Raw genomic sequence first — 20,934 nt, 5'->3', positions numbered from 1 at the left:
ATTCGCTCCATAAAAGCAAAGATCTCCTACTTCAATTCCAGATTGTTGGATACAGACAGTGAATGATGCAACCTACACTGAAGCAAAAGACACCATCTTCCAAGAATCATATCAAATTATTTTCATTTCATATTTGCTGATCACTGACTGCATATATTTTTAATAACTTACCACAGCACCTCAAGTAGTGGAGCATCTGTTCAAGATGACGGACTGCTTCATTGCGCTGATCAATTTCAGTGTGCCTCACAATAAGACACATATCAACATCACTTTTATCACTTCCAAATCCACTCATGGTAGATCCCACAAGAAACAGGCCATAGCGTGGAAATTCCTTCTGAAATTCAAGAAATGATTTAGTCTCCAAACTAGTTATGAAAATAAGATCTTTATCTGAGAGACAACAAATTTGCATTCATCTAATTATTAAGAGTTGCTCATTTAGTCCATTAATGCAAAAATTCGTGAAAAATTGTTCTAAAACACTATAACATAGCTAGAGTCAATTTTTTCTGCCTTACAAGAAATGAGCTATGTAGATGTGGTGGATAAGAGAGAAAAAAAAGTTTATTTTGAATCAAGATAAGCTAGGATGTAAGTAACCAAATTACAAGTGAAATTAAAAGCACAGAGAACTACTAATGGGCTACAAGCAATAAACAGCTCGAATACGAGGGATAAACATAAAAAATAAATGAGAGTATGGACAAAATTGAAATACAGACATATGGATGGCGATGAAACCCTCACAACAAGTGACCCTGGGATCTGAGTGATCTCCTCCCTATATATTCCTCTCTTTTACCCAAGGAAGAACTATCACTTCCAAAACCTAAGAAAGTGTGTGGACTTTTCTGTGTGCACTGGCAGTACTGACATTTCTTATAAGTATTGGCCATCAATTCTCTTGCATACTTAAAATATTTCTTCAAAAATAAATTGTAAGCAGACATTCAAGCATGGGTAGTTGTTGCCATAAAACAAATATTAAGCAAGCAATTCCAGACCAAGGCAGCAGTAGGGGGACTCCTAACGAGTTGTGTAGCTGTCATCAGTGAGACAGTCATCCTCAACACATACCACAGGCTCCCAATGACTGCACTGTATTATTCAGATATCTGCAGACCAACAAATAAGTTCAATTCATGGAAGTCAGCATCTATTCCAAAACAAGAAGGGATACCCGAGTCAGTTCTCCCTGTTAGTGATAACACAATAATACTTTGGATAATAGCATGTACTGCCACTACAATCAATGGTCAACAGTGAGATGTATTTCGTCCCTCAAAAAGTTTACAAGCTGAGGACCAAAATCACAAATAATCAGTGAGTAAGTGCACAAGACATTATACCAGAAGACATCTCAAATTCAAATTTTCAATCAGCGTATTACACATGAACTAAAGAGTTAGGGCACAGAAACCCAACCTTGAAAAAAAGATAAAAAGACTGGTTGAACAGAAATAGGTATAGCTTTATGAATGTACTAATTCTGAGAAAGAATTTCATGAAGTGTGTTACAGAAGGTGTCCTATGATACTACTGAAATTACAAAAACAGATGTCTGGGATGTCCGAGTGGTCTGTGACTTGCCCGAGATGTAGGATACTTGGAAATGCAACTGTTTAGTTGTGAGTTCTCAAAGACAACAAATGTGTGAGAACAACAGTGTCTGTGGTGTCAGACAGGTCTGCAGATAGCCTGAGGTTTAGATTAGTTGGGAATCTACGTGTCTGGTTGTGAATTGGTGAAGACAATAAGCATGTCTGCAGGAAAAGTATCTGTGGTGACAGGGATGGAGAAACAATACCAAATGATGAATGGAAGCTTTAAGCAACTAAGTGACAACATTTACAGCTGTGAAATAATATGCTTGGCTCATAAGCGAAAGAAAGGAATCAGTAACGTAGTAACTTCAAAATTTCAAAACAAAAAAAAAAGAAACTTACCCCTGAATCTACACAATTAAAAAGAAAGAAGTCTCCACAGGTAGCAGGTGGAGAGGTGTGAATGTTACCTAAATATCAACTTAATATGTCATGGTTGCATACCACTACAAAATTATTTAAAGAAAAATGGGAAACTTGGCAGAAGCCAACCTCTGAGATGATCAGTTTTGATTTCTGAAAAATGTAAGAATACATGAGGCAATACTGATTCTACAATTTATCTTAGATGATGGGTTAAGGAAAGGCACTCCTACATTTATATCTTTTGTGAGCTTGGATAAGCTTTTGACAGTATCAACTGGAACACACTTTTTGGAATTCTGAAGATTAGAGGGGTAAAATACAGGTAGCAAAAGGTTATACACAATTTGTACAGAAACCAGACTGAAATTATAAGAGTCAAGGGGCATGAAAGGAAGCAATAGTTGAAAAGGGAGTGAGACAAGACCTGATGTTCTCCAATCTGAACATCGAGAAAGCAGTAAAAGAAACCAAAGACAAATTTGAAGAATGAATTAAAGTTCAGGGAGAAAAAATAAAAATGTCAGGTTTGCTTATGACACTGTAATTATGTCTCATACATCTAAGTACTTGGAAGAGGAATCGAACAAACAGAATGGACAGTGGTCTGAAAGACGGATATAAGACGAACATCAACAAAAGCAAAACAAGAGTAATGGAATGTACACTAACTGAATCAGATAATGCTGAGGGAATTATATTAAGTAATGGAACATTTAAAGTGGTAGATGGGTTTTGCTCTTGGGACAGTAAAATAACACATGTTGGCTGGAATAGAGAGGATATAAAATGTAGACTGGCAAACACAAGGAAAGTGTCTCTGAAGAAGATAAATTTGTTAATGTGGAATACAAATTTAAGTGCGAGGAAGTCTTTTCTGAAGGAGTTGGTCTGAAGTGTAGCCTTGTCTGGACATATAACGTGGATGATAAAATGTTCAGACAAGAAAAGAATATAACTTTTGGAAATGAGGTGCTACAGAAGAATGCTGAAGATCAGACCAATAATGAGGTGGTATTGAAGAAAATTGGGGGGGGGGGGGGGGGGGGGGGGGAGATTTGTAGCATGACTCAACTAAAAGAAGGGATCAGTTGATAGGACATTTTGAGACAGCAAGGGATGATGATGAGGGGGGAGACAGAGGTAGGCGGGGGGAGACAGAGGTAGGCGGGGGGGGAGACAGAGGTAGGCGGGGGGGGAGACAGAGGTAGGCGGGGGGGGAGACAGAGGTAGGCGGGGGGGGAGACAGAGGTAGGCGGGGGGGGAGACAGAGGTAGGCGGGGGGGGGAGACAGAGGTAGGCGGGGGGGGAGACAGAGGTAGGCGGGGGGGGAGACAGAGGTAGGCGGGGGGGGAGACAGAGGTAGGCGGGGGGGGAGACAGAGGTAGGCGGGGGGGGAGACAGAGGTAGGCGGGGGGGGAGACAGAGGTAGGCGGGGGGGAGACAGAGGTAGGCGGGGGGGAGACAGAGGTAGGCGGGGGGGGAGACAGAGGTAGGCGGGGGGGGAGACAGAGGTAGGCGGGGGGGAGACAGAGGTAGGCGGGGGGGAGACAGAGGTAGGCGGGGGGGAGACAGAGGTAGGCGGGGGGGAGACAGAGGTAGGCGGGGGGGAGACAGAGGTAGGCGGGGGGGAGACAGAGGTAGGCGGGGGGGAGACAGAGGTAGGCGGGGGGGAGACAGAGGTAGGCGGGGGGGGAGACAGAGGTAGGCGGGGGGGAGACAGAGGTAGGCGGGGGGGAGACAGAGGTAGGCGGGGGGGAGACAGAGGTAGGCGGGGGGGAGACAGAGGTAGGCGGGGGGGAGACAGAGGTAGGCGGGGGGGAGACAGAGGTAGGCGGGGGGGAGACAGAGGTAGGCGGGGGGGAGACAGAGGTAGGCGGGGGGGAGACAGAGGTAGGCGGGGGGGAGACAGAGGTAGGCGGGGGGGAGACAGAGGTAGGCGGGGGGGAGACAGAGGTAGGCGGGGGGGAGACAGAGGTAGGCGGGGGGGAGACAGAGGTAGGCGGGGGGGAGACAGAGGTAGGCGGGGGGAGACAGAGGTAGGCGGGGGGAGACAGAGGTAGGCGGGGGGAGAGAGGGTAATCACACATGGGAAAAATCATTTTTTCTGCTACTACCTTGTTGAAAGAACCATACTGACATTTCTAAAGTTACTAGCTGACAACATAAATCCTGGTGATCAGATGAACCCAGTGCCTCACTTGATTTGGTTAAGAAATGTTTGTACCTGACAATAATAACTGAAAGCTAACTGTGCCACCTGCACTTCCAACAACAAGGTCTGCATACAGGGCATGTGACAGGTGGAAGACAAACAAATATGGTAGTCTGCATTATACCCTTCAAGAAACAAAAGCAATGACATCTCTTTCTGAAGAAGAAATTAAACAGCTCATTACTGGAATACATGTGTGATAAAAGTACTGCATCTAGATCACAAATGTCCTTTCCTGATTAGCAGTTTTGGCTTATTACTGAGCCATCTTCAGATCAATCTAAAATGTTGTTCACTGAGTGACACTGATTTCACACCATCGTATTTTTAGAGCTATATTGCCCATGCTAAATAAAAAATCCTTAAGTAAAAACTGTTGTTAGTTACAGGGAGCATCTGAAAAGTTTGGTGAACAGTCTCAGAACATAAAGGAAACAATGTTGTTGATGTTGTTGTTGTTGTCTTCAGTCCTGAGACTGGTTTGATGCAGCTCTCCATGCTACTCTATCCTGTGCAAGCTGCTTCATCTCCCAGTACTTACTGCAACCTCCGTCCTTCTGAATCTGCTTAGTGTATTCATCTCTTGGTCTCCCTCTATGATTTTTACCTTCCACACTGCCCTCCAAGGCTAAATTTGTGATCCCTTATTGCCTCAGAACATGTCCTACCAACTGGTCCCTTCTTCTTGTCGAGTTGTGCCACAAACTCCTCTTCTCCCCAGTTCTATTCAATACCTCCTCATTAGTTATGTGATCTACCCATCTAATCTTCAGCATTCTTCTGTAGCACCACATTTCGAAAGCTTCTATTCTCTTCTTGTCCAAACTACTTATGGTCCACATTTCACTTTCATACATGGCTACATTCAACACAAATACTTTCAGAAACAACTTCCTGACACTTAAATCGATACTCGATGTTAACAAATTTCTCTTCTTCAGAAACGCTTTTCTTGTCATTGCCAGTCTACATTTTATATCATCTCTACTTCAACCATCATCAGTTATTTTACTCCCCAAATAGCAAAACTCCTTTACTACTTTAAGTGTCTCATTTCCTAATCTAATTCCCTCAGCATCACCCGACTTAATTCAACTGCATTCCATTATCCTCATTTTGCTTTTGTTGATGTTCTTCTTATATCCTCCTTTCAAGACGCTATCCATTCCATTCAACTGCTCTTCCAAGTCCTTTGCTGTCTCTGACAGGATTACAATGTCATTGGCGAACCTCAAAGTTTTTATTTCTTCTCCATGGATTTTAATACCTACTCCGAATTTTTCTTTTGTTTCCTTTACTGCTTGCTTGTAACTGCCATCTGGTTTCTGTATGAATTGTAAATAGCCTTTCGCTCACTGTATTTTACCCCTGCCACCTTTAGAATTTGAAAGAGAGTATTCCAGTCAACATTGTCAAAAGCCTTCTCCAAGTCTACAAATGCTAGAAACATAGGTTTGCCTTTCCTTAATCTTTCTTCTATGATAAGTCGTAATGTCAGTATGGCCTCACGTATTCCAATATTTCTACGGAATCCAAACTGATCTTCCCCATGTTTTTCCATTCGTCTGTAAAGAATTCTCATTAGTAATTTGCAGCTGTGGCTTATTAAACTGATTGTTCGGTAATTTTCACATCTGTCAACACCTGCTTTCTTTGGGATTGGAATTATTATATTCTTCTTGAAGTCTGAGGGTATTTCGCCTGTTTCATACATCTTGCTCACCAGATGGTAGAGTTTTGTCAGGACTGCCTCTCCAAAGGCCGTCAGTAGTTCCAATGGAATGTTGTCTACTCCCGGGGCCTTGTTTCGACTCAGGTCTTTCAGTGCTCTGTCAAACTCTTAATGCAGTATCGTATCTCCCATTTCGCCTTCATCTACATTCTCTCCCATTTCCAGAATATTGTCCTCAAGTACGTCACCCTTGTATAGACTCTCTATACACTCCTTCCAACTTTCTGTTTTCCCTTCTTTGCTTAGAACAGGGTTTCCATCTGAGCTCTTTATATTCATACAAGTGGCTCTCCTTTCTCCAAAGGTCTCTTTAATTTTCCTGTCGGCAGTATCTATCTTGCCCCTATTTAGATAAGCCTCTACATCCTTACATTTGTCCTCTAGCCATCCCTGCTTAGCCATTTTGCACTTCCTGTCGATCTCATTTTTGAGACATCTGTATTCCTTTTTGCCTGCTTCATTTACTGCATTTTTGTATTTTCACCTTTCATCAATTAAATTCAATATTTCTTCTGATACCCAAGGATTTATACCAGCCCTCGTCTTTTTACCTACTTGATCCTCTGCTGCCTTCACTACTTCATCCCTCAGAGCTACCCATTCTTCTTCTACTGTATTTCTTTCCCCCATTTGTGACAATTGTTCCCTTAAGCTCTCCCTGAAACTCTGTACAACCTATGGTTTAATCAGTCTGTCCAGATCCGATCTTCTTCAATTCCCATCTTTTTGCAGTTTCTTCAGTTTTAATCTACAGCTCATAACCAATAGATTGTGATCAGAGTCCACATCTGCCCCTGGAAATGTCTTACAATTTAAAACCTGGTTCCTAAATCTCTGTCTTACCATTATATAATCTATCTGATACCTTTCAGTATCTCCGGGATTCTTCCATGTATACAACCTTCTTTTATGATTCTTGAACCAAGTGTTAGCTATGATTAAGTTATGCTCTGTGCAAAATTCTACCAGACGGCTTCCTCTTTCATTTCTTTCCCCCAATCCATATTCACCAACTATGTTTCCTTCTCTCCCTTTTCCTACTCTCGAATTCCAGTCACCCATGACTATTAAATTTTCGTCTCCCTTCACTACCTGAATAATTTCTTTTATCTCATCATACATTTTATCAATTTCTTCATCATCTGCAGAGCTAGTTAGCATATAAATTGTACTATTGTAGTAGGTGTGGGCTTCGTGTCTATCTTGGCCACAATAAAGCGTTCACTATGCTGTTTGTAGTAGCTTACCCGCACTCCTATTTTTTTATTCATAATTAAACCTACTCCTGCATTACCTCTATTTGATTTTGTATTTATAACCCTGTATTCACCTGACCAAAAGTCTTGTTCCTCCTGCCACCGAACTTCACTAATTCCCACTATATCTAACTTTAACCTATCCATTTCCCTTTTTAAGTTTTCTAACCTACCTGCCCGATTAAGGGATCTAACATTCCACACTCCGATCCGCAGAACACCAGTCTTCATTCTCCTGATAACGACGTCCTCTTGAGTAGTCCCCACCCGGAGATCCGAATGGGGGACTATTTTACCTCTGGAATATTTTACCCAAGAGGACGCCATCATCATTTAACCAGACAGTAAAGCTGCATGCCCTCGGGAAAAATTACGGCTGTAGTTTCCCCTTGCTTTCAGCTGTTTGCAGTACCAGCACAGCAAGGCCGTTTTGGTTAGGGTTACAAGGCCAGATCAGTCAGTCAATCATTCAGACTGAGGCCCCTGAAACTACTGAAAAGGCTGCTGCCCCTCTTCAGGAACCACACGTTTGTCTGGCCTCTCAACAGATACCCCTCCATTGTGGTTGCACCTACGGTATGGCCATCTGTATCGCTGAGTCACGCAAGCCTCCCCACCAACGGCAAGGTCCATGGTGGGGGGGGCAAGGTGAATGCGGGCTGTCACACAAAGCTAAGGTAGTAAAGGGTTCGCACTCATCGGGAAAGAGGCAGGTTGCTGGCCTTTAAAAGTAATCACTGTCAGCTATGACATACTTCTGATATCGATTGTAAAGGTGTTGGTAACCGACAGGAAACAGTTCTTGTGTAATCGCTAAGAGCACTGTGGTCACGTGTTGTCGGTTATCCGCATTATTACAGGAGATGTGACACAATGTTGCCAATATGATCCGGAGACCAAGCAACAGTCAATGGCATGGTGTTCATTGTCTGACCTGTCTCCCAAAGCAAATCAAGTAACAAAAACCAAGACTGAGATGATGTTCACTGTATTTTTTGACAACAAGCACTTGATCCATAATGAATTTCTGCCTGAGAAAGACAGGAAAAATGATGAACACTATTCCACTGACTGTCACTTGGTCTCCAGATATTATTGGTAGCAACAGTTCCCATCTCCTGTAACAAGGCAAATATCCAACATCATGTGACCATGATGCTTCGAACAATTCCACAAGAAGCTTTTTCTGACAGTTTCCAACAGCTTTACAACCGGTATCAGAAGTGTGTTGTAGCTAACAGTGTTAAATTTATAGGCCAGTAAAGATACTTTGTTTGTAACTCTTGATTTATTTACTTTCCAAGACCATTCATTCACTGAATTTCTCAGCCATACATTGTATGTAAATTGACAATTTACATAACCAACTACAATTTTTACTTAAGGATTCTTTTATTTAACTAGGGCAACTTAGTTCTAAAAAATATGATGATGTGTATTGAGTGTCACACACTGAACAACATTACAGATTGATTTGAAGTTGGCTCATTAATGAACTGGAACCAGTAATCAGTACAAAAAATTCACAATCTTGACACAGACTTCTTATTCACACACTTAACCCATCGTGTATGTCCCCACTGACAATGTCGAAGAATAAAACACTGGAACCTATGTGACAGACACACTCTTCTATCAATCACAAGTGAGAAATGTTGAAGTAAATATGCATTCACATTATGTCTTTTTCTCTTCAGTTTACTACATGTGCTTGGCACTTTGTTCAACACAAGGAAGACACTATTTCAAGCATGCATCTAGTACCACATACTGATGATGCAGGGAAGTGCATCGCGTAGTCAACCTGCTTGTAGGATTTTGTTGATTATTGCTAACTACATATCTATTTTGGAAGTTCAATTCACATTCTCTCAGAAAAAAAATGATAGGAATAATTAAGAGCCCACAAACTGACAAATATGATCTGTAAATGCTAATGTAAATTGAAGAATTAAAACTGACATGGAAATGTGTGATGGTAACAATGGACTTAGTTGATTTTGTGGAGCCAGTTTGTTTATGAAATGCCAAACTTTGACAATTCCGAGAAAAATACCCAGTAGCATATAAGCTAATAGACAGTATTATTCTATTACTACCTTTGTCAGAAACGACCCAGGACAGTTGTTTTCTTTTTTTTTTTAATTGAAAATTGAATTTACCAAGTAATGATCCTAGCTTCTATCAAAGTAGTCCCCTTGAATAGCTATCCACAGCTGCCAGTGTTTCTGAAGGTCTTGGAATCAAGCAAGGAAATTTTCAACTGCGATGCTTGTGAGCTCATATGTCCCAGCCCACTGGATGTCTGCAATATCTTGATGAAACTTTTCTTTCAGACACCTTTTCACTCACAGAAACCAGAAAAAAATTGCAAGGCGGAAGTTCATTGAACATGGCAGACATGGTATGGCAATAACAGAATGTCTGGCCAAATACTCGGTATCAGATAAAGCAGTACTGGGTCTTGCATTGTCACCCAGTAAAAATCAGTCCATAAAATGCCACAAATCAGGGCAGCAACATCAAATTGCTTGTCGTAAACATCTCGTGACTTCAATATAAAGAATCTGATTCACTGTTTGACCTGCTAACGAGGCTGAACTTTGCCATTCAGCCCTTTGACACTGCATGTGAGGGTCATACTGGTAGCACAAACTTATCTCTAGTGACAGTCTGACAGAAATGTTGTATCACATCTGGCTCTAGCCAGTTGTTCAGCAGACTCTTTTTGTGTGTGTTTCTTCTTTCTGTCCATCTGTTAGTATGTGAGGGATCAGTTTTGCATTAAGTTTTTGTTTCTCAAAATGTTCGCATTGTGCTGTATATCTCTGTAAACATCACACAGTAGAGAGCCAATGTGGTGGTAATATTTAAGTGATTGAAAGACACATTCTCTGAACATTAGACAGCAATAACATCTGTTTGTTTTGTTTTGTTTTATTTTAGGGTGCAAAAACGACTGAGGTCATACGTGCCCAAGTCAGAACCATAGAACTCAAAGACGAAAGAGGAGTTAAAAGACTATACATTACGCCCAATTGACGGAAGGTAAGGCAGCTAAAAACAGGGAATTTCTCTTGAAGAAAGGTCCATATAATATGTCAGAGAGAGAACAGAGGTCCTGAACTAAAGATTTAATGTCCTTCACCATATCGCTACACCGTCGACGGCCCGTGCCTCATTCACCAAAACGGCCGATAACACAGACAGCATATACAAATTAGAATGTAAGTGGTAAAAAAAGGGCAGTCTGTCAAGAAACTGCAAACTGTCAAAGACTCAGGACAATAAGTACACAGTGGTGGGGATCACCATTTAACAAATAGCGATAGCTAAAAAGACAGTGCCCAATACGCAACCTAGCTAAAATGAGCTCGCAGCGAGAGGACTGAGAGGAGGTCAACCAAGACACTGGGAGATGTTTAATTCCCCAGATCTTGTTCCCAAGAAGGGAAGACTGGTGGTGATCCCAAAGCGACACCACCTGCTGACAGACAGCAACACAGAGATCATCGGAGGAAATGGAAAATCTTGCAGGCTGAGGTAAGAGGACTGCAGCTTTGGCAGCAGTGTCAATGGCCTCATTTCTCGTCAGATCAATGTGACCAGGGACCCACTTAAACATCAGTGACTCCATCAAGAGTGAGCACATTAAAGATTTCCTGGATCCACTGCACTAAGGGATGGACTGTATATAGCATACAGAGGCTCAGAAGGACACAGAGTTGGAGCATATGACAAAATTGTAAAGCCTGTGTCACCGGACATACTGCAAGGCCTGATACAGGGCAAAGAGCTCTGCTGTAAATACTGAGCAGTGTTGCATTAGGAAATACTGAAAATTGCCAGTGCCCATGATGAAGGCACACCCAGCACCACAGTCAGTCCGAGAGCCATCCGTATACACAAAGGTACTGTCACGAAGGTCCAGGAGAAACTTACGGTGCTAGAGCGCATCTGGAGTAGTGTCCTTCGGAAGTGAGTGAAGGCCAAGGTGAATGCGGGCCGTCACACAAAGCCTAGGTAGTAAAGGGTTTGCACTAATCGGGAAAGTGGCAGGTTGCGGGAAGTTAACCTTCTGGAGCAACAGCCGAAAGTGAACTCCAGGAGTTAACAGGGAAAAGGAACGTGCTCCATACTGACAGTGGCAGACAAATGGCATGCGTATCTGCTCAGGAGAACATCACATCGGTACGACAGCAGTAGTCTGGCAGCTTCTGCAGACATGCTCTCAAACAGGCTAGTTAAAAGTTGGAAATTGCCAAACGGATTCGATGATGATGGATTGTATTTAGATGGCTAAAGATGGACCAACATGCACAGGAATGATTGAAACGCCCATAGTCGAGTTTTGAATGGACAAGGGGTTGGTACAAACACAGCAGGTTGGTCCAATCCCCTCACCAGGAAGAACCTCTGAGGACATGCAGGACATTGAGGGACCAGGTACAGAAGGCGGCCAGATAAGACATGTGGGAGCCCCATGAATTTCGTAGTTTCAATGTGCGCAAGAGCAACACACCCAAGATGTACAGACTGTGGAAGAAACCTATTGCACTGCCAGAAATTCATACAAATGTTTTTGCCACTGGAAAAGCGAAAGCCACTGTCAATGCTCCATGAATAATGACAATCGAGACAATGCTGAATGTTGCTCAAGGAGACAAATCTGTGGAGAACTGTAATACAGAGCAAAATTGTCAACAAAAAGGGAGCCGAAATGCCTGGTGGGAGATAGGCCATAATAGGGTTAATGGCGATAGCAAGGATGACGACACTCAGGACAGAACCCTGGGACACACAGTTTTCCTGGATAAAGGTGTCTAACAAGGCAGCAGAACCAACACATAACTTGAAAACTCTATCTTTTAAAAATTTCTGAAGGAGACGGGACAGGCGGCCTCGAAAGCCCCACGTGTACAGAGTTCGGAGGACACCAGTTCACCAACATATGTCTTAGACTTTCTCCAAATCAAAAAACATGGCCAAAGTTTAGTATCTCCCCACAAAACCATTCATGGTATGTGTTGATAACAGCGCACTCGAAATGCACAATGTGGAATGGTTAATAAACTGCGAGACTAGCCACCGTACCAGCAGGGCATGAATCATAGGGATCATGACACGGTGCGGTAAAGGTGAAGTGAGAGGAATGATACATTCTGTGGCAATAAGGATAACTCTGGTAAGGTATTCTACTTGGTCATCACAACTAGGGAAAAGTTGTTCGTCAAAGGTCACCAAGGAGGAGTAAAGCCTCCTGCCAACCTTAAAAAGCTACCATTTGGGTTTGAACGTAGGTGTGGTAGGAATCAGCAAAGAGACAGCTCACAGGAAATGGTCACTTGAGTACATGTCAGAGACAACGGACCACTCAAGATGACAGGCAAGCTGGGGAATAGGTGTGCATGGAATATAAAAGGAATGTAGGTGCTCCAGTGTTAAGGTTGAGTTGATTGAGAAGGTCAGCTAAGAGGGCAGCTCTCCGACAGGTCCTGGGAGAGCCCCAAAGGGGATGGTGTGCACTAGTCACCAAGTAGCAAAAAGGGGCAAGGGAGTTGCCCAATAAGCTGAAGGAAGTGTTCCCAGGTGACACCGAGTGATGGAAGGATGTAAACAGTACAAAGTGAAAAGGTGAAGCGAGGAAGGAAAATGTAGACTGCAACAGCTTGCAGCCGGGTGTTCAGGGAAATGATTTGACTATGAACATCATCCCGGATGAGCAGCATGACTCCCCCATGAAATGGAAGGCCACTCTCGGGGTAAGGTCAAAGCAGTCCAGAAAGAAATGCTAAATGTCAAAGTGGTTGGGAGGATGCAATTTTGTTTCCTGGGGGCAGAGAACAAGCGGATGTTGCAATTCCAAAAGCAGCCATTAAGTCCTCCTTGTGGGATTTAAGGTGGCAAACATTCCATTGGAGGAGAGCCATGATGATGAAAGAGGAGGAGGGAGAAAATGAAGGGTTGTCACCTCATACTCTGCTGAGTGCCAGTCTTTGAAGACTGCCAGTTACAGGACACAGAGGGTGGAGCATCCTGCACCACTAGATCTACCAAGGTGTCAGCATTCTCCCTCGGTCGATCTGTGGAGTTCAGGGCAGAAAAACAGTTGGTGGTGCCCAATGACGAAACAGAGGTCAGTCGGATGAGGATACCACACAGCAACACCGTCGAAGAAGATCTCCGAGTCAGCGAAGGAGAAAATCATTTGCCTTTGTTTGATTTCTTGGAGCCTTTGCAGTTGGCAGATGAGGATTCAGATGTCTGTCACTGGAGGAATGTAAACAGTCTTCGTGGGAGTATTCCTTTGGTACTTTCTGGTATGCTGATTGTGTAGCAGGTGATTTCGCTGTGTGAGGCGAAGATCTGGTGGCTTGTTGCACAGCTGGAGGAAGAGGAGATGGAGATGCCACTGCGTGGCCATGTCCTTCGACGAGCAAGGTGTAGCAAAAACAGTACCATACGCACCAGATGGTAAAACATAGGGTTTCCGACTTGCCAACAACTTGTGAGCAATAGGGTAAAGTACTTTTTCCTTCACTCAGATCACCCGGACAGCCCGCTCATCGAGATACAGGGGACAATCTCGGAAGGAGGCTGCATGCTCGCCATTGCAACTGATACAGCTGGGAGGAGGAGGCAGACCATCACCCTCGTGAGCATCCTTACCACAGGTTACAACACATTTGGCCGGGTGTCAACAGGACATTTGAGTGTTGTTTTAACGATGAAAATGGTAGCAGCACATCAGGTTCGAAATGTGCGGTCGGACTGTGATAATTTCACAGCCTGCTTTGATCTGACGGAAGCACTACTCTATCAAACATTGGAAAAAGAATGCGTGTAGGCACTACGGGTGCATCTACCTTTTTCATCACACAATGGACTGCAATGGCGTCATAATCAGAGAGGTAAGTTTGGATTTCTGCCTCAGTAAGACCACTGAGCAGCCTAGTGTAAATAACACCACACAAAGAACTGATGCTCAATGGACCTCAAAACGAACAGGATAGCCGTGGAGGAGCAAAGCTGGAAGCAGTTTTTCTGCTTAAGAATCACAACTAGTCTCCAAAAGCAAACTGCCACTGCATACACAAGAGCAGGATTTCACAGGACCAGCAACTGCATCAACACCTTTGTGAATAATAAACAGATTAAATATACCAAAGGACTGGCCATCTTCAGTATGCAGAACTATGAGGAACCGATGTGCAGCTGGGACCGCCTTTGAATCATTAGACTCATTCCATTTATGTTCTGTAGACACAGACTGAAAAGATGATGTTCGGCTCATTGCAAGAAAATCCCCCGCAATTGCCAGTGTCTCCAGCGGCTCGCTCCTACCAACTGGGGGCACCATTCAGTGATTGTTCACACCATAGGTCACACTTCCTGAATATCTGACAGAGGGACCACATGTCAACTTCGGAAGGCAACCACCCCTCCCTGGGCCTGGCCTATACTCAGTAGTACATTTTTTTTTTTTTTTGGTTGGGTTTAAGGGCGCTCAACTGCTGAGGTCATTAGCGCCCAGTCACTATTGTTAGAGCACACGGAATCTGTTACAACTCAAGGGGATGGGGGGACACCAGAAGGACCTGATAAAGATGCAGATAAAATAAGTAAAAAGGTTAAATGTCTTTGGACAAGCCAGTTAAAGTTATAAAACGCAGAATACGAGCAGCTGCTCGAGCGTCATCAGCTAAAACATCCGGTAAAGTAGATGACAGGGACAGGACAACACGAAATTGACTAAAACGGGGACACGACAATAAAACATGGCGCACTGTTAATGCCTGACCACAAGGGCACTGCGGGGCTGGGTCACCGGAGAGCAGGTAGCGGTGGCTAAACCGGCAATGCCCAATCCGCAACCTGGTCAGAAGGACCTCCTCGCGCCAAGATGGTCGGGAGGATGTTGTCCATACAGTTGGAAGCGGTTTTACTGCCCAGAGCTTGTTTCCTTGGAGGGATGACCAAGCATCCCACCACAACGACACAAGCCTCTTACATACATCCCCACGAACGTCAGATGACAGGACACAATGGGAGGCTGGCCGAGGCAGGAGGACTGCAGCCTTGGCTGCAGCATCCGCAGCCTCATTCCCAGACACTTCTACATGTCCGGGAACCCACAGAAAGCTGACAGAACCACCATCATCAGCGAAAGAATGGAGGGACTGCTGTATCCGTTGAATCAAGGGATGGACCGGATAGGGAGCTCCAAGGCTCTGAAGAGCACTGAGTGAGTCAGAGCAGAGTACGTACGATGAATGGCGGTGGCAGCGGGCATACTGAACGGCCTGATGGAGAGCAAAAAGCTCGGCCGTAAAGCTGGAACATTGGTCGAGGAGCCGGTACTTAAAGGTGGCGGCCCCGACGACAAAGGCACAGCCGACACCATCGTCAGTTTTGGAGCCATCGGTGTAAATAAAGGTGTGACCAGCAAGGCGAGCACGAAGTTCGACAAACCGTGAGCAATACACTGCAGCCGGAGTACCCTCCTTCGGGAGTGAGCTGAGGTCGAGATAAATATGAACCGGAGCCTGGAGCCAAGGTGGTAGGGAGGGCAAAATCCAATTGTCGAAGCAGGCGACGGAAGCGGACTCCAGGGGGCAGCAGGGCAGACACATACAACCCGTACTGACGGTCGAGAGAATCGGCGAAGAAGGACTGGTAAGAGGGGTGGTCGGGCATAGACAACAGCCGGCAGGCATACCGACACAGCAGTACGTCGCGCCGGTAGGTCAATGGTAACTCTGCAGCTTCAGCATAAACACTCTCGACAGGACTGGTGTAGAAGGCTCCGGTCGCAAGACGTATTCCCCGATGGTGGATGGAGTTGAGCTGGCGTAAGACGGATGGCCGAGCGGACGAGTAGACGAAGCTCCCATAATCCAGCTTCGATCGGACTATGGACCGATACAAGCGAAGCAGGACAGTGCGATCCGCTCCCCAAGATGAACCGCTAAGAACTCTGAGGACATTAAGGGAACGTGTACAACGGGCCGCCAAATAAGAGACATGTGGAGACCAACACAGTTTCCTGTCCAACGTGAGCCCTAGAAACTTAGTTGTTTCCACGAATGGGAGAACAACGAGACCGAGATGTAAGGATGGCGGAAGGAACGCTTTATATCGCCGAAAGTTGATACAAACCGTCTTCTCTTCAGAGAACCGGAAGCCATTTGCCACACTCCATGAGTAGAGGCTGTCTAGACAACGCTGAAGGCAGCGCTCCAGGAGGCATGTTCGCTGGGCACTGCAGTAGATTGCGAAGCCATCGACAAAGAGAGAGCCTGAGACATTAGGTGGAATGCAATCCATAATTGGATTGATCGTGATGGCAAAAAGGGCTACGCTCAAGACGGAGCTCTGAGGCACTCCGTTCTCCTGGAGGAAGACGTCGGACAATACGAAACCCACACGTACCCTAAACTTTCGATCCGTTAAAAAGGAATCAATAAAAAGGGGCAGGCGACCGCGTAGGCCCCACCTGTGCATAGTGCGGAGGATACCTCCTCTCCAACAGGTATCATAAGCCTTCTCCATGTCGAAGAACACGGCCACCGTTTGGCGCCTTCGCAAAAAGTTGTTCATGATGAATGTCGACAAGGTCACAAGGTGGTCAACAGCGGAGCGGCGGCTACGAAAGCCGCATTGGACATTAGTAAGTAGTCTTCGAGATTCAAGAATCCAGACTAACCGAGCATTAACCATGCGCTCCATCACCTTACAGACACAGCTTGTAAGAGAAATGGGGCGGTAACTAGAAGGAAGGTGTCTATCCTTCCCGGGTTTGGGTATAGGAACAACAACGGCGTCACGCCAACGCCTGGGGACTTGACCTCCGGTCCAGACGCGATTGTAGGTACGAAGAAGGAAGCTTTTGCCCGCCGGAGAAAGGTGTGCCAGCATCTGAACGTGAATGGCATCTGGCCCCGGAGCAGAGGATCGGGACAGTGCAAGCGCGCGTTCGAGTTCCCGCATAGTAAAGGGGGCATTATAAGTTTCCAGATTCAGTGAGTGGAAGGAAGGTCGCCGAGCCTCTTCTGCCTCTTTCCTGGGAAGGAAGGCAGGGTGGTAATGGGCGGAGCTTGAAACCTCCGCGAAAAAGCGGCCAAAGGCGTTGGAGACAGCCACAGGATCAACGAGGACCTCATTACCTGAGGTCAGGCCAGGTACCGAGGAGTGGGCCTTAATGCCCGACAGCCAGCGCAGGCTACCCCAAACGACGGAAGAGGGAGTAAAACTGTTAAAGGAGCTGGTGAAAGAGGCCCAACAAGCTTTTTTGCTGTCTTTGATGATTCTACGGCATTACGCCCGGAGTCGTTTGTATTCAATACAATTCGCCAATGTAGGATGGCGGCGAAAGGTGCATAAAGCACGTCGTCGAGCACGGATAGCGTTCCTACAAGCCTCGTTCCACCAGGGGACAGAAACGCGACGTGAAGAAGAAGTAGTACGAGGAATGGAACGTTCGGCAGCATTGATGATAACAGCCGTGAGGTATTCGACCTGACTGTCACAACTGGGAAAATCGTGGTCCGGAAAGGTCGCCAGGGAGGAGTAAAGTCCCCAGTCAGCTTTCAGTATGTTCCAGCTCGAAGGACGTGGGGATGGGGTGTAGTGCAGGAGATGAACGACACAGGGGAAGTGGTCGCTCGAATAGGTGCCAGAAAGGACATACCACTCGAACCGACGGGCAAGAGTGGTAGAACAGATTGAGAGGTCCAAGTGGTAGTAGGTATGAGTAGAGTCAGAGAGGAAAGTCGGGGCGCCGGTATTGAGGCAGACAAGATTGAGATGGTTGAAGACATCCGCCAAGAGTGAGCCTCTTTGACAGGATGCAGGAGAACCCCAAAGGGGATGATGGGCATTGAAGTCGCCAAACAATAAGAACGGCGGGGGAAGCTGAACGATCAGGTGCATCATGTCAGCCCGACTAACAGCAGATGACGGTGGAGTGTAGATGGTACAAACTGAAAAACTAAAAGCAGAAAGAGTAATGCGGACAGCTATTGCTTGGAGTGGGGTGGTCAATGGGATGGGACGATAATAGACATCGTCCCGAACGAGCAACATGACCCCACCATGAGCTGGGATACCGTCCACAGGGGTGAGGTCATACCGCTCCGAGGTATAGTGGGTAAAGGCAATACGGTCAGTCGGGCGCAACTTGGTTTCCTGGAGACCAAGGACGAGCGGACAGTGCAGGCGGAGGAGCAGTTGTAATTCCTCCCGATTATATCGAATACCTCTTATGTTCCAATGAAACAACGCCATCGCTAGTCAAAAAGTTGGGGGAACGAGACGGGGGAAGAGCTGGTCACCTCGACGGCCGCGGAGGGCCAGGTTGCGAGGGAACAACGCTACAACCGACGGGAGGTGGATCCGGTTCCATCGACTCGTCGCCAGCTGCGGCCACTGTCCCTGGTTGTGTAGAAGGGGCCGCATCATTTGCCGACGAAAGGCCGGCGGAGCGCCTGGCAGCAGAGCGTCCCGGCGAAACTGAGGACGGCCGGGAGCAGTGACTCACGGATGAAGCGTCAGACGAAACGCGCCGGGGTGGAGAGGGGGATAGAGACTTCTTCTTGGAGGCCTTCTTGGAAGGCCGAGGAGGCACAGGGATGGTGGGCTGGACCCGAAGAAGGTCCTCACGCGCGGGGTCCGTTTTGGAACGCCGGACCTCGGAAGCTGGGGTCCGGAACGTTTCCCTGATGGACGCCTGAGAAGAGGATCGCTTCTCAGGTGGCGTGGGGGGAGGAGGAGGAGGAGGAGGAGGAGGAGGAGGAGGAGGAGGAGGAGGAGGAGGAAGGGTGGCCCCTGGGGCAGAGGGGGTGGGGGCCACGGGGGAGGAGGATTTGGAAGGGAGGGATTTGGGAGGCGGGGGCAGAGTCCCCTGATGGGCGGAGGAGGCGGAGGGGGGGACAGGATAGGGGTGAGGATACCGCGGAAGGAGTGGACACAACTGAGGCAAACGAAGTGGTCAATGGCACGGGATGAAGGCGGTCATACTTCTTCCTGGCCTCAGAATAAGTGAGCCAATCCAAAGTTCTGATTTCTTGTATCTTCTTCTCCTTCCGATAGGCGGGGCAGTCTGAGGATCTAGGCGAGTGGACGCCAGGACAATTAATGCACCGAGGTGGTGGGGTGCATGTATGTTCCTCAGGAAGAGGACGTCCACAATCGCCACAAAGGGGCTCAGCCTCACACCGTGACGACATGTGCCCGAAGCGCAAACACCTAAAACAGCGCATAGGAGGCGGGACATACGGTCGCACATCACACCGGCAGCACATCACCTTTACCTTCTCCGGGAGAACGTCCCCCTCGAAGGCGAGAATGAAGGTCCCGGTGTCGATGCGACGGTCTTTGGGGCCGCGCTGGACTCGCCGGACGAAATGCACGCCTCGGCGCTCCAGGTTGGCCCTGAGCTCCTCATCAGATTGTAGCAGGAGGTCACGATGAAAAATAACCCCCTGCGTCCTATTTAGTGCCAGATGTGGGACAATGGATACTGGGATGTCCCCTAGGCGGTCGCACGCCTGGAGCACCGCCGACTGTGTGGCGGAGGTGGTCTTGATAAGTACGGACCCTGAACGCATCTTGCTGGGAGCCTCGATTTCCCCGAAGATGTCCTCAATGTGCTGAACAAAGAACATGTGCTTGGAGGTGGCGAATGTCCCCCCATCGGTTCGAGAACAGACCAAATAGCGGGGGAAGTACTTCGCCCCAAGCCGGCGGGCCTGTCCCTCCTCCCATGGAGTGGGCAAGGGGGAAAGGGCAGGAGAACCAGGACTAGAAACGGTACCTTTTCTTTTGAAAGACTCGGCCGCAGAGCGACCTGATACGTGTTGACGTTTCATCTGCGAAACGTCCGCCCCGATACCACCCACTCCGACCAGGGGCTCTCCCCACGGGCGCCACCCAGCCGCAGCAAGGGCCACTTGGCAGGATGACCATTGCCGGGAGTCCTGATGCCCCAAGGAGACGGGCATCTACTCCTTGGCCGACGTGGGGAGGGTGCAGCTCAGGTATCGGCAGTACGATCCCTGTGTTGTCAGGGGGCTACAACCTAGAGGGTACATGACGATCCCACCACAACGGGCTGGCTACCGTGCTGGATTTCTGGTGCCATGGAAAGTCCATCATGATCGCTGGGGCAGATGGAGATGCACTATGGGCGTAACTTGGACAACCCATCAGGCATTTAGGCCCAATTTGAGGAATAGTGGGTATGGTTACAACGCCGGTACAATACTGAGTGCCAAGGTCTTAGTGCACTTAGGACCAGTGGTACACCATGTAAGGTGTCCTTCCCCAAAAGGCTCGTACTTCTGTAGAATTTTGAAAAATGGAGGTCAAACCCCAAGGGGGACCAACACATGGAAGGCCGAAACGGTTGAAACTCCTTTTAGTCGCCTCGTACGACAGGCAGGAATACCTCGGGCCTATTCTTACCCCGGACCTGCAGGGGGGTCGGTAGTACATGTAAACCCTACCAGTAGACCCGGGGATGGGAATTATGCGTTACCCAGTCACCTGTTACATGTCAGACACATGGGGCAGCCTTCAGGGGAGCACAAGGAGGAGGAAGTAGTAAAAGAGGAACCTCAAATGCCGAAGTGGAGGAAGGATAGGAAAAGGGAAACAAAGAAAGCAAAAACAGTGGAAGGACTGTTCTGATGTCAGGCTACTGAAAATTAAGAACACATTCCAAAATATATCCCAGGCATGTTCAACAAGGGAGGGAAA

General features: G+C 46.8%; 1 protein-coding gene across 2 annotated transcripts in view; it reads right to left on the bottom strand.

Annotated features, from left to right (window-relative positions):
* Positions 1-20,934, bottom strand: part of LOC124805355 (poly(A) RNA polymerase gld-2 homolog A-like) — a 161,767-nt gene that overhangs the window by 91,729 nt on the left and 49,104 nt on the right. For both annotated transcript variants that reach the window (XM_047265894.1, XM_047265895.1), the window contains exon 6: positions 172-340. In XM_047265894.1, the coding sequence (XP_047121850.1) occupies positions 172-340 (169 nt within the window). The remainder of the gene's footprint in view (positions 1-171; positions 341-20,934) is intronic.

This window comes from Schistocerca piceifrons, chromosome 7 (genome assembly GCF_021461385.2).
Source record: "Schistocerca piceifrons isolate TAMUIC-IGC-003096 chromosome 7, iqSchPice1.1, whole genome shotgun sequence".
Taxonomy (NCBI): Eukaryota; Metazoa; Arthropoda; class Insecta; order Orthoptera; family Acrididae; genus Schistocerca; species Schistocerca piceifrons.
The sequence above is the reverse complement of the archived record's forward strand: the minus strand, read 5'-3'. Positions and strand labels throughout refer to the sequence as shown.